Source organism: Anas platyrhynchos, chromosome 8 (genome assembly GCF_047663525.1).
Source record: "Anas platyrhynchos isolate ZD024472 breed Pekin duck chromosome 8, IASCAAS_PekinDuck_T2T, whole genome shotgun sequence".
Taxonomy (NCBI): Eukaryota; Metazoa; Chordata; class Aves; order Anseriformes; family Anatidae; genus Anas; species Anas platyrhynchos.
Window position 1 is genome coordinate 29407207 of NC_092594.1, and position 13182 is coordinate 29420388.

The window sequence follows — 13182 nt, forward strand, 5'->3', positions numbered from 1 at the left end:
ATCGAATTAAAGTGAGGTCAGACTGCTGTTTGTCCGTGGTTGGAGCTGTTGTTAGTGGGTGCAGGCATTCAGGGGCAGGTTTATTTGAGCAGGTGGGGTTTGCTGATTTCCCCTCTTGCCCATGCAGCCAGGTCCAGCATTTCCTCTGTGCGTGTGCTGCCCCCAGGCTTCTACTTGCCTGTCTTGGGCTTGTTTGAAAATGACGACTGCAAGAGCAGGAAAAAATCCCTTTTAAAAAGCCTTCTTCATCACGGAACGTGCTTCCAGGGGATCCATCAATAGACACGTATCCTGTGCAGCTGACACGTTTATACCTGTGGCAGATCACACGGCTAGTTTTTTAGCCTTTTAGCTTTTTCGAGGCTATAACACCGTGCGTCCCATGCAGGCTGCGGTATTTTTGTAAGAAATGATGCGGACAGAGAGCAATCCTTCTAGGTGATTCCTCAGCACCTCCAGCAACGTGGGGACTTCCTGAGTCAGCACTCACAGAGAGGAGAAGGGCCTTGACTGAGAGCTGGATCCTGGAGTTCAGCTCCTCTCCTGGCAGAAGCTGGCCCCTGCTGTCATCTCCCTGCCTTGGTTCTCCTCCCCACAGAACAGCCCTGAGCCAGGCTCGGTGGTGGCACCGCGTAGGCGAAGTTGCTCTGTGTGCATTTCTTTCTTCTCTGTGCCTGGTAGCACGTTCTGCTTGGAAATTGCCCATTTTTAGGCCCACAGGACAGCGGGAAGTGCCTAAGCCCTTCCTTTTGAGTCTTGTTGCTTTAGCCAATTTATAGCAGACGTCACGCAAGTCTTTTTGTGTTTTTTTTTTTTTTAAGAGGCAACTTTTAAGACAAAATACTCCCAATCCTTCCTGGCACCATGCGAGCCCTAATGACTTCTCAACATCTCAGCTCTCGTTAATGTATTTTTCAAACCACTACCCCAAGTGATTAGCCTGTATTGTGGATCAATCACTTGCCAAATTTTAATTAAGAAAGGAGGAGAAAAAATAAACTCCAGCCTGGTTCCAGCCCCTTTGCCTTGCTTTGTAACAGCCCCGGAGCAAACTTCTTGCAGCAGAGTTTTATAAACCCCTCAAAACTGGGGTTTATAATGGAAAAGCTGAGGTGGCCTTTACTCTAGCACACGCAGCTATAACACATCAAGGCTTTTCCATGAAGCGATGATGAAAGGAGCAGAAGGACCTGGAAAAAAAAAAAAAAAGAAAAAAAAGAAAGAAAGAAATGGCCGACAGGTGGGACTTATTATTGCACAGCATTTTTATTTCAAGGGAAAAGTTTAGTAACCCCAGCTGGCAGGTGAGCAGTGGGGGAGCAAATGCTTTTTCATTGTGCCTGTGCCAGCATGTGTGTATGTACAAGCTTACGTGCCTTTCTGCAAGAGAGAGGAGCTTAAATGCTGGTGCCAATAAATGTTGCACACCTCCACTGAAAGTCAGATGTAAAGAACAGGGTTCTAAGCAATTTCAACCTGAAAAGGAAAAATCAGGACTTAGCTCTGAATTTAACACACACGCTGATGTGTGCAGAGGATGACAGTTTCATTTAAAAAAATAAAAAAAAGGAAAAGGTTTCCCCCCGGGGTCCAAAGTCATTATTTTTGCTTGAACTATTTAATACCAAGCGTAAGTACCAGGGAGACCTGGGGACCTGGGCCTCGGCGTGCCACACGCAGCCAGCCTGCTGCTCCCTCCGAGGTCCCCGGGCTTCAGAGCTCGAGATGAGCCCTCCCCGTGTGCAGGGGGAACACCACCCGCTGTGGTCCTACACGGCTGTGGTCGAGTCAAGTAGTTCTTAGAGGAATTACCGCAGGGGGTCGGGCTGCCTGTGGTTGGGTCCTGCCTTCTGGCGTGGCTGAGATCCTGGGGGCTGGCGGGGTGAATCCACCCGTCTTCCCTTTCCCCAGGGTGTGAAGGAATCGTGTACCTGATCTCGCTTTGCTACTGAAGACCTGGGCAGGGTGGCTTCCAGGGAATCTGTCCTTAAATTTCTGATGTTTGGCTGCTTTGCCTGTGCCAGGGAGGTTACCCCAGGCAGAAGGACCACACGTCAGCCTGCAGCTCTTCCAGCCCACCTCCAGATCCCAGAATGGGGTGCAAGATGCAAGGCAGGGAGATGGCAGCACCTGAGGTTTGCTTTTAGCCAAAATCAATGTCAGGGGGCTCAGTGCTCCTCCCCGCCCACCTACAGCCAAACATCCCCAGGAATGTTTGATTCGGCTCGTCTGGGGGGGCTTTTTGGTGCTACCAGACTGCAGAGCAAACCTGACTGGCATCCCCATCTCCTGCACTGCTGGTGCTGCAGGTGGGAGGCTGCCTCGCAGCACAGATGCCTTTCTGTCATTTTTCCCATCACCTGCCTGCCATGGCTGCCAGTCTAACGGTGACCAGCTTCTGCTGACCCCGGTCCTGAGGCTTGTTAACAGCCTCTTGCTGTCAGGCTGGGTGACAGATGGCACATCCACCGCTGTTTTACTCCATGTAGTGCTCGTGGCAGCCTCCCATCACCGCAGAGTTTGCCGGTTCCAGTTCACCTGGGCAGAACAGACTCGGTTTTCCTGCACGCCAGCATCCCAGGGGCTTTCTCAGGATGGCAGAGGCGCTCCCTGAGATGGGCAATGCGACCTCACCGGGACTGCTTCCATCTCCTGAACGCCGTGCTGGGGGTGGCCCTGCTCTCACCAGCGCCCCACGCCGAGGGTAGGGTGCTTTGTGTTGTCCCCCACTGCCTATCTGCTCTCACTCTGTCTCATCTGCTGGTTGCAGGGTGCCAAGAAGCTCTGTCCCCAGTGCAACACCATCACGTCTCCTGGAGACCTTCGGCGCATCTACTTATGAAGGACCCAGCAGGAGGGCGGGACCCAGCTACTCGGCTCAGCTCATCACACCAAGGGGGAGAAGAACGACGGCAACAACAACAACAAACAAAAAAAAGACGTTTTAAAAATTAACGAAACGAAACAAAAAAAAAAAAAAAACAGAGACTCCAGACATGGACTTGAGGACACAGGAGCAGCGGGGAGCCTCGGCTCCCAGGTCCCGCGTGTGGAGGTCTCCTTCAGCATCTGCAGCGGGCGAAACCAAACCCTTTGTTGTGAAGCCCCCTTTTTTAAAACCAGTATTCCCCACCCACCCGTTCCCTGGAGCTGGCTTTGCATCGCGGATGGCTCGTGAGCCCTCCTTTGGACTGTGTTGTGACCACTCTGACCCCAGGAGGCTGGGGAAGGGACCCTTGACAGAAAGATGTTAAATAACCTGTAACTTGTGTTCTTTGTTCAGTTTTTGGTTGTTTTTTGTTTTTGTTTGTTTTTTTTTTTTCATTTGTTTTGGTTTGGTTTTTGGTTTGGTTCTGTTCTGTTTTGTTTTTTCTTTTTGTGGTGTTCTAGTGATAAAAAAAAAAAAGGTTTAAAGAAAAAACCACACCCAGGCAGAAATGAAGCACATGTAATATAGATTATATATGTTTACAATGTTGTGTATAAATGGGATAGACTCAAACATTACATACTAATAAGTTTCCCTTTCTTTTTTTTGGGTTGTATTTTTTTTAAAGAAGAAAAAAAAAATGAGCAGAGAACATTAAACCCATATTTTTCTTGGTTCAGCAAAGTTTTGGCATTAAAGTCATTAGTTTAAAAAAAGTATATATATACATATATATAATATAAATGGTTTAATGTTCTGTGGTGTATATTTCCTCATTCAGATATGAAGTTAACAGCTTTTAGTAATGGCTGTAGCATTGCCCATAACTTACAGAACTTATGGGGAGTAGAGGAGGTGGATTTTTGTCATTAGTTGTAGCTAATGGGGCTATTTATAATAGAATCATTATCCCCGGAACGACACGGCTTTTAACTCCTCGCCGGGGGCCAGGGCAGGCCGGGGGGCTGCAGCTCGGCCCCTTTCGCCCTCCCCAGGCGAGGAAGGGGCGAGCAGAGCGGGGCAGCCTGGCAGGACGCTGCCCACCCTCCTGGCCATGAATCCCTGCCCGAGGCTCCGGTTTAACCCCCTTTCTCTCCTCCAGGGCCACCGGCTCAGCTTTGCTTTGCTTCCCTCCCCTCCAGCCGAGGACTCCGCTCGCTGCGGGTGCCACGAGGCAGGACCGCGGGCACGCTGCTGCGGGGCTCCCCGTGAGCCTGCCTCCTGCAGAAGAGCAGAGAGGGTTTAGGGCTGGGGCACAGAGCCCGGCCAGCCCCAGCTCCTCGTCCCCACGGGCACCCCAAGGCTCGCCCACGGAGCGAGAGGACGGCGGCGAGCAGAGATGCTGCCGGAGGTTCCCCGCGGCCCCGGCTTCTTCCACGCGGTCACGCTTGTCCCTATCACCCACATCCTCAGCCTTAACCAAAGCTGCCATCTGGCCTGTTCTGTTGTTTATTTTTGGTTTTCAGGACCCAAGAAACAGATGCCAAGCCGCTTCCCAAGGCGAACGCGTGCCCGCAGCGCGGAGAGCTCCCAGCGCAGCCCTGCCCCAGCTCACTGCAGGGTCCTTGGGGCTCCCCGAAACAGGAGGACAGGGAGCTGGGGACGTTCATCTCCCCCTGATCCTGCAGGGTGACCCCAGCAGCTCCCATGCTGGCAACATGAGGCAGAGCAACGGGCGTTTCAAGGCACCACTGGGTGCCCAGAGCTGGAGGATGGAGAGGGCTTGGCTGGGGCACGGTGCGAAGGTCCCCCTGCCACTCCGTGCCATCAGCTCCATGCTTTTTTTTATAGAGCAGCCGTTTCCCTCAGTGTCTCCTCAGTGACCCCGGGTGGATCCCACTCCATCCCCCCAAACCCAAACCAACCGAAGGAGCTGTATTTTAGAAACATCTTGGCAAAAAAAACAACACTTCCCAACTCAGCTTCCTGGGGCTCAGCCACGGGGCAGCTGCTGGGGGGCCCTTGGGGGACCGGGGGAAGCTGAGCCGTGGTGGGGGGCTCCTGCCCTCCCCAGGGTGCTGAGGGCTTGGAAGGGGCTGTGGTGCGGGGCTGATATTGCCAGTGAGCCCCCAGGGCCGGGCAGGCATGCAGAAAGTGGAGAAAAATGGTGCGGGAACAAATTTGGGGTGGCCTGAAGGGCTGGGGGGGGAGAGGGCAGGGCCCCCACCTGGCCCTGCTTTGGAGGCAGGGTTTCTGGTGGATGTTGTGGACCAGCCGCGTGCTCTGTGTACCTGTGTGTAAAACCATGTGTAACTAGTCATTGTTTCTTTGTTTTGGTTCTTTTTTTTTTCTTTTTTTTCTTTTTTTTTTTTAATTATTGTTTTGTTTTTTTTTATTGTAAAGCCATCCCCTGTTTTCAAGGGGGGGGCCTGAAGGGGGGGAAGGATTGGGGGGGAGACGTCTCGTTTTGTATCAGGCACCCGCCGCTTCCCCTCTTCTGTAACGAGTTTAAACCATTTAAAAAAAGAAAAGAAAAAAAAAAAAAAGAAAAAAAAAAAAGAAGATTGGAGTTACCTATCTTTGCCCAAAGAATCCCAGTTGCACAAAGCGCTATTCCGGTGTGTCGATGATTGTGTGTCGGTGTATATTATACAAAGAGGTACTTGTCACTCCCGTTTGTAAACTACATTTGACATTAATTAAACAAGTATAAATCTTCTCGGGCGCGCCCGCCGTGCTCTCGTGTCTTTCCCTTTGCAGGCGAGTGGGACCAGAGAACCCCGGGAGGTGCCGGTGGCAGCTCTGCACCCCAAAGGCGTGCCCAGACCCTTTTTTGGGGTGCAGGACCCAAGGGATGGACGCAGGGGGATGCCAGGTTGACCCCCCAAACCCCAAACCCTTTTGGGACCCAACATTCCCCCGCAGTGCCCACCATGGCTGGGCCCCCAGCTTGTCCCCCAGCCAGGGCCAGGGGTGCAGGGCGAAGGGCACGGCCTTTGGGGTCCCCAATAACATAGTCTGGGCAGCTGTGCATTATTTGGCCGGGGGAATTTGGGACGTGCTGGAGGCTCCCAGCCCCAACAGATCTATACGTCCTGCATTAGGGACCAGCGGCGCCGTGTAGGGTTACCCTGACAGCAGGGAGAGCGGGTAATGGGGGGGGGGTCACCCCCAACCCTCATTGTGGGGCTGGCGCCAATGCTTTCGGTGTACAAACGGGTCAGAGGGGGGCTTCCAACCCCCAACCCATGGTTTAGTCCCCTGGGACAGGGTGCTGAGCAGCAAGGGGGGGTTACAGTGAGGGTCCCCAGGCCCACAGCCCCCGCTCCCCATCTGCCCAGGCAGCAGGGGGGAGTTTGGCCCCTCTCCGCACCCAAAAGAGGCTTTGAGGGCAGGGTGAGGGGCAGGAACCCCCCCACACACACACACCTCGCCCCCTCCCCAGCAGGCTGCTAATATTTTATTTAAAATATCTTTAGGAAGCGGAGGGCCGTGATGTATCGGGTGTATTGAGAAAATGCTAATGTGTAATAGCGTGTGTCAGGGGCCTCGTTCATCACCCCGCACCGCCTTCTGGGGGATCCATATCTAATTAACAGTAATGAATGAGGGAGCCCACCTAATGACAGCCCGCCAGTTTGTTATGGAAATGAGGCAATCCCATTAGGCAAAACACTTAATTAAACAAACTGCTCCGAGTGGCGGCCAGGGCAGGGCTGGCCCAGGCCCTTTGGGGGGCCTTGGTGTCCGCCCCCACCCTACAACACGGGGCTGGGGCTCGGCAGGAGCCAGGAGGGACCCCGGGCACCCCCATCCCAGTGGGGGGGCTGTGACCAGGCCTTGGGGGGCTTCACAGCCCCCCGTGTCCTCCCCAGGGCTGGGGGCACCGTCACGGCTCCCCCCACATCGATGGGTGCAGAGGCAGCGGGGGCCGAGCAGAGATTTCCGATCAAAGCTGTGTACTTGGCTCCTGCTCTATCGACACCGAAGCGAGCAGGGCTCAAGGTTAATTCCTTATCAATACCCTATTGTCAGCTCATCCATCACCCGGGGAGGGCAGGGGCTGCCCGAGCCCCGGTGGGTTTGGGGAGGGTGACCAAATGGAGCTGTGTGTGTCACCCCCCTACCCCATGCCTGGCTGCGGAGAGGAGGGGAAGGGGGCCCCAAGTTCATGGGAAGGGGATGGAGAACACAGGGGGGGCACCTGCTCACAGCCACAGCCCCCCCTGCACCGTGTTGTTCCTAACTGCTGAGTTTTGCCCTTGCTGGTTTCCCTTCCCCAGCTTGGGATTTGTTTCAGGAGATGCTCTCAGGCAGGCGGGATGTGCTGGGCTGAGTCACGCCCCTGCTGTCCCAGTTTATTTTAATCCCATCAGAGCATAAAACTTCCCCCTGTGGTTCCCTACACCCTCCTTTCCGTGCATCCTGCTCAATTCCAGCTCCCACCCGCATTTGTGCTTCCCCAGGGGGAGCTTAGGGCAGAGCTTAGGGCACCCCCAGACCTCAGCGAGCTTTTTCCCTTCTCCTGACAGCTCCCAGAAAAAGCAGCCCAAGTCACCCTGCTCGGAGGACTGACGGGAGCTGCTGCCACCTGCTGGGGCTCCCCCAGCCACCAAAGCAGGTTTTTCCTCGAAATAAAACACATTTCTGGAACATCTCTGCTCAGCACCCACAGCTATAAACAGGAGCAGCAGATTCCCAGCCCAGCACCACTGCGTTAATTCAGAGGTGTCTGTTATGAAGTGTTTAACTGTTCTATAAATACCAGACTCGCAGAAATCAGCGTGAGGGTAACCACTAGTTAAACAGCCTTTCCCACCTCTGCTCCCTGCAATCTCTCAGTCCCCCAAACAGGCTGGATGCTCAGAAGGAAGATAAAGCAGAGATCAGCTCTCCAGGAAGGCAGGAGCACAGATCACAGCTCAGCACTGACAGCACGAACCACTTTAATGATGGGCTTTCTGGGATAGGGGACCACAGCTGAATTTTACAGGTCCAAACCCCAGAAACTGTTTTTTTCTCCCCAAGAGAAAGAGCACACTGGAGGCTCATACCACAGGGTAGCCCCAAGCAGCAAGGCTCCTGTGCTCGCAGCCAGTTTTCACTTCAAAAAGTGAAGGCTTGCCAGACTATCAGACCCTTCTCAGCTAATTCTCACACGTCCTGTACACCCCAGACCTCACCTGACACAGGGTTACTCTAAATAAGCACTGCGACACTGGCCTGCTAAAAACAGTTGTTCCAGCCACTGACCACAGCTCACCCTGTGCACTTTCCACGTGTTATGGTTCTGGTTCCAAACTTCCAAACGTTCCTGGTGCTTCTCCAGAGCTCTCTCTCTGCCTGTGTTTCAATTAAGAACAGCGAGTGCTTGCTAATTGGCAGGTGACGGCACCCAAAGGTGGGTGAGTCAGGCACAGCAGGCGCACCAGCCCACAGGCAGTGAATGTCTTCTGTAGAAATCCTCTGTAGAAATCCTTTTTTCCACATTCCTGCCTCAAAAGGGCAGACCCTTGTTCAAACAGGCCGTACCAGAGCCCTCCAGGGCCTGCCCTGCCAATTTCTGACTAAGGATTTAAAGCTGGTTAATCCTGTCCACCATGTCTGTAATTAGCTTGCAGTGCTGTGACATGAGGTAAACATGTTATTAGCAAGCTATTCTCTGCCTTTATCCCCCCTTCTCCCCCAAATAAGCAACAAAACTCAAGCATGGCTGAAGTGCAGCGCAGCGAGCTGCCTTTTCGCTAGGTGGAGGGAATTTGTTTCTTGTATTACCAGTACACGCTGCAGGGACAGCAAAGACTGATCATCCGGAGAGAATGTTATGGGGGAAAACATTGAATTTCATGGTCATTTGTGGGTTAGCTGGATGGAAGTGATTTAAGCAACACGCAGTATAAATCACAGCTCCAAAAGACACTTTCATTTTTCTCTGCAGTTCCACCTTTCCGTTTCTGAGGTCTTCTGGGTTACAGCTGTGCCAGTATCCCGGCATTTCTAGATGCACAATCCTGGCTGCTCAAAGAAACGCAGTAATAGATGAGCACTAATCCAAGAAAACAAAAATTACCTGGGAGAACACACAACAGACAAGAAAGAGGAGAAACAAGACAACACACATCCAAAAAAAAGCTTAACAGAATTTTTGGTTGAAGAACACAAAAGTTATCACAAACATTTGAGCTCCACCCCGGGGCCACGGAATCAGAGCTCTGGCTGCCCTCTCCGCCCTTTAACAGAACCAAGCAGTGCTGAGAGAAGAGGGAAACCTTGCAGCTGCAAGATAAAAGAAATAGCAGAGAGGAAAACCACAAAGACATTGAAGAGCTGTATTGCTGTATCAGTACAAGGCAACAGAACGTGTACATTGGACATCTGGAACAAGGACACACGGAAAGCAGGGAACACCACGAGACAGGAAGAAACAACACTCCTCGTGAAATTCTGGTCAGTGACACCCCAACTACCACACCGTGCTAGAATTTCACTTTCAGTTCTTTAAATTACTGCAAATCAACTTTTTGCCATGAGGTGGCTGGCTCAAAGACAGACTGGAGGCTTTCAGCTTTGCAGCAGAAGCCAAAAAAAAAAAAAAGTGCCTAAGAAATCTCTACACTTTCCTCCCCTCAAAGACATAAAGGGAGAGGGGGTGGCATTTCCCGTGTAATCTGAGGTCATCACGCTAACGAGGTGAGCCCCTGACACAGTCAGAGAGGAAAGTCACACAGAGGTTGCTGTAGTAGGTGGGATACGCCCGCATGTGGCTGACGTGAGCCGAATCTGAGAAGTCCACAGCTCTCACGGGGACGCCAAGCTGCTGCCGGGCATCTGCCATGTGCTTCACATCGTGGGCGCTGATGACGGCGTCCGCCTGTGAGTAGAGGTACAGCTCGGGCCACCGCGAGGGCGCCTTCAGCAGGGCGTCGTAATGGCTCTCGTGGATGAAGCGGGTGAGGGGGTACAGCAGGATCCGCAGCACGACGACCGTGGTAGCAAAAGCGAAGATGAGGAAGTACCTGAGCAGCACGTTCATGGATACCAGGACAGCCGCCAAGGCGCGAAGGCTTCCTCTCAAGTTTCTTCTGCCGGGGGCGCTGTCAAAAATGGTGCCCAGGACTTTGAGGTGCTGAAAGGGCCGCTGAGTGTGCAGCGCCTCGAGGATGTAGCGGTACAGCATGACGCCGCCGTTGCTGAAGACGTGGAACAGCACGGGCCGGTGGTCAATGCTGTGGGCAAAGAGCAGCTCCAGGAGCCTCCTGGCCGGGGTCCGGAGGGATCGGATGCCAAAGCTCTCGGAGAAGAACACCGTCCTCCACGGAGCCGTGTAGCGGATGACGGTGCACCCCTAGGCAGAACAAAAAGAGACCACCCAACACGTTTGGGCTGGGCTGTAAGTTACAGAGTAGGCAAGCAGCAGTAGAGCAAAACATGAACATTTGAGGTAGATTTCCAACAGAAACCACAGGGCCAGGAGAAACTCGTCAGTGTTATTCGCAAATCACCAGTATGAAAGGAGCTGGGCCCTGATAATCCTTCTGGGTCCCTTCCAACTCAGGATATTCTATGAATAGGATTCCATAAATCATAACAGTACAAAGACTAATGAAAAGGTTTCTGCAACAGCAGCAGGCCTGGGTTTGATGACGTTCCAGATCCTTTCAAATCCTGTGCTAACTGGTACAGCCCCTGGGGACATGACCACCCACACTTAGCGTCAGTCCTCACCCAGGAAGAGAAAACAGGCCCTCTCCCCAACTCACAAGCCTTGCAGCATCAGTCATTTTGGCAAGAACGGCCTGCTCTGATACACATCTAGTTCATGACACTGAAACAAACGTAAGAAGGAAGTGGAACTTCTTCCTTTTCTTGGGTAGCACTCATTTGCAGCCATCCTTTAAGACTCCACTGTGATCAACACTGAGATGATTTTCACAAGCCTTTCTGAAACTCCCTAGCTGCGCAACTGAGAAGCATTGCTTCAGAGGAGACTTAGATCTCCTGAGCAGTCTGCCTTTACAGTTCAGACCTTATACTTAGGTGTCGATCAGGAAACAGAATCTCAGAGGAGTTCCTATATGGAGCAGGTGGAACTGCACTGATAAATGCTTTAGATCTTCCCTGTCACCTAAACAGATTGACGCTGCACACTGACAAACACGAGGTAAAAGCATGAAGACAGCCCTTCCTCCCAGAGCTCCCTGGGCAGCAAACTAAGCAGAAGAGAGGATACCGAGTGCTTTAATCAAAGTTTTCTATACCATCTTTCCATGGTTGCAGCCACTTCCTCACTAGGGAGCTAAGAGAAGCTTTTTTTCTGCCCTTTCCCACTACCAACACCTTTCTGATAGAGAAGTACTTCCACAGCAGCTGGCACGCTGCCACGTAACGCGCTCCTCACCTGATCAGTAGCATGTTTTACTTACAGTAATTGCTTAACAATTAATTCTTTGCTAGAACAAGCCAATTCATGACTCTTATGCTGGATTACACATTAACAATACGCTTGTTAATGTATAAACTTCGCCATCTATAGCTGAAACAGATTTAGATAAATACAAGATTTCTGTATGCTGACAGACAAAAAAAAAAGGTTTGGTGTTTTACTGGGTCCCAATACCACAAGCTGGGGTCACTCAGGTAAAATACAGCATTAGTGAGAAGGAGTCCATAACTTAGGGAACTGCCATGGGGACACACCTCTCTAGTTCAAAAACAAGGAGTCACCAGTGGGCAGGTATTCCTATCACAGGGCATCTGCTTCACAGATGGGATATAACAAATTGGAGCTGTGACATTTTTATGGATTAATTTTACAGAAGGGAAGAGCTGGCGGGATGACAGATGCTGATATGCTGTCACTCCTCAGCCTGGCCTTGCTGAGCCTGTGCTGTGCCCTGTCAGCTGGCAGTAAATGTGTTTTTCCCCTAAAACAGCTAATGCAGTTCACATCCTTCACAAATAATCTCCCAGCTTTAACACCCTATTTCAAGGCCGGCCCAGTGGTTTGCAGAACAGCAGAAAGCCTCTCCCAGAAGCATTTTTATGTTGTGTGCACAAAGGTGACACCAGCAGCTACCAGATAACACCCCCTCGGCTCCTGGACGCTGGGAGCTCTCAGTGACACCCAGAACCCACCCGCACCTCCCAGCGACCCCAGACAGGGCCTTTCAGAGCCGTTTCACCACGGGAACACGAAGCAGGGATCTCCCCAGGATGCGAGCAGAGACGAGGAGGCGAGCCGCTCACCTTCTGGCTGTAGATCGCACTGTACTTAGCCAGGTACCTGTCCTGGCAGCCCGCCCAGCCCAGCAGGATCACCACGGGCTGGCAGCCGGTCTCCGCGGCGCTCCCTGGAACACAGAACGGCACCGTCAGCTCCCCCCGCTCACCGCACGGACCCCACAGAACCCCATAGGCCCCCCACAGGCCCCCACAGGCCCCCACAGCCCCCCACAGGCCCCCCACAGGCCCTCATAGACCCCTCACAGGCCTCCACAGGCCCCTCACAGGCCCCCACAGGCCCCCACAGCCCCCCATAGGCCCCCCACAGACCCCCCACAGACCCCCACAGGCCCCCCACAGGCCCCCCACCCCCTGAGGCTCCCCCCTGCCCTTGTGGTCCCCCCCTCACGCCCAGCACCCCCAGACCCCGCTCCCGGCCCCCTCCCATCCCTCCCGGTGCCCACCGCGGGCCTCCCCCGCCGCCAGCTCCACCACAGCGGCCTCCAGCCCGCGCGCCCCCATGGCCGCCTCCTCTCCTCCTCCTCCTCCTCCTCCTCCTCCTCCCTCCGCTTCCGCTCTCCCCACCGGAAGCCCCGCCCCCCCGCGCCTCCCGTAGCCAATAGGATCACAGAGCGGCCGCCCCAGCCTCGTTCTGCCTCCCGCCGCCCCGCCTCCCGTTTCCTTAGCGACGCGGCCTTAGCAACCGCCGGCGGCCGGGAGCCCCGCCCACCTGGGGGGAAAGCGGGCCGCCCATTGGGCCGAGGGGAGGGGGAGGCGGCTCGCGATTGGCTGCGGGGAGGTGTCCATCATCCTGAGGGGAAGCGGGCGCCCCCTCAGGGTCGGGGGCGGCGGGGCCGGGGGCGGAGGGGTCTGAGGGGGCCGGGGGGGGCCCGGCGGGGTCTGAGGGGACGGGGCCCCCTGAGGGGGGGCGCAGGGGGTGGGGGAGGACCCCGGGGTGAGGGTTTGGGGCTGGGGGGGCGGAGGGGAAGGGGTTTGGGGGGGAGGGGGAAGGGCAGGGTGAGGGGTGAGGGGTGAGGCCTAGGGGGTGAGGCCTGAGGGGGTGGGTGAGGAGCTGGGGGGGTGGGCACGGC

General features: G+C 54.1%; 2 protein-coding genes across 6 annotated transcripts in view; one reads left to right on the top strand and one right to left on the bottom strand.

Annotated features, from left to right (window-relative positions):
- The window catches only part of RNF220 (ring finger protein 220), a 186734-nt gene extending 181147 nt beyond the window's left edge, over nt 1-5587 (top strand). For all 5 annotated transcript variants that reach the window (XM_072041821.1, XM_072041822.1, XM_027463634.3 and 2 more), the window contains one exon: nt 2771-5587. In XM_072041821.1, coding sequence (XP_071897922.1) covers nt 2771-2842 — 72 coding nt within the window. In that variant the 3' untranslated portion in view covers nt 2843-5587. The remainder of the gene's footprint in view (nt 1-2770) is intronic.
- Nucleotides 5588-9184: 3597 nt separating this feature from the next.
- TMEM53 (transmembrane protein 53) lies at nt 9185-12688 on the bottom strand. Its single transcript, XM_038182720.2, has 3 exons — nt 12556-12688; nt 12116-12219; nt 9185-10214 (listed from the first exon to the last, which is right to left on the bottom strand). The coding sequence occupies exons 1-3, from the start codon at nt 12611-12613 to the stop codon at nt 9552-9554; spliced, it is 825 nt and encodes a 274-aa protein (XP_038038648.1). The 5' UTR covers nt 12614-12688; the 3' UTR covers nt 9185-9551.
- Between the last annotated feature and the right edge of the window lie 494 nt (nt 12689-13182).

Excerpts from the sequence above, each read along its gene's own strand:
- TMEM53 (XM_038182720.2), bottom strand. The coding sequence starts at position 12,613 with ATGGGGGCGCGCGGGCTGGAGGCCGCTGTGGTGGAGCTGGCGGCGGGG. Across the intron at positions 12,220-12,555 it reads GGCGGCGGGGGAGGCCCGCG|GGAGCGCCGCGGAGACCGGC; the intron begins GTGGGCACCGGG and ends TCTGTGTTCCAG. Across the intron at positions 10,215-12,115 it reads GTGCGATCTACAGCCAGAAG|GGGTGCACCGTCATCCGCTA; the intron begins GTGAGCGGCTCG and ends TGTTCTGCCTAG.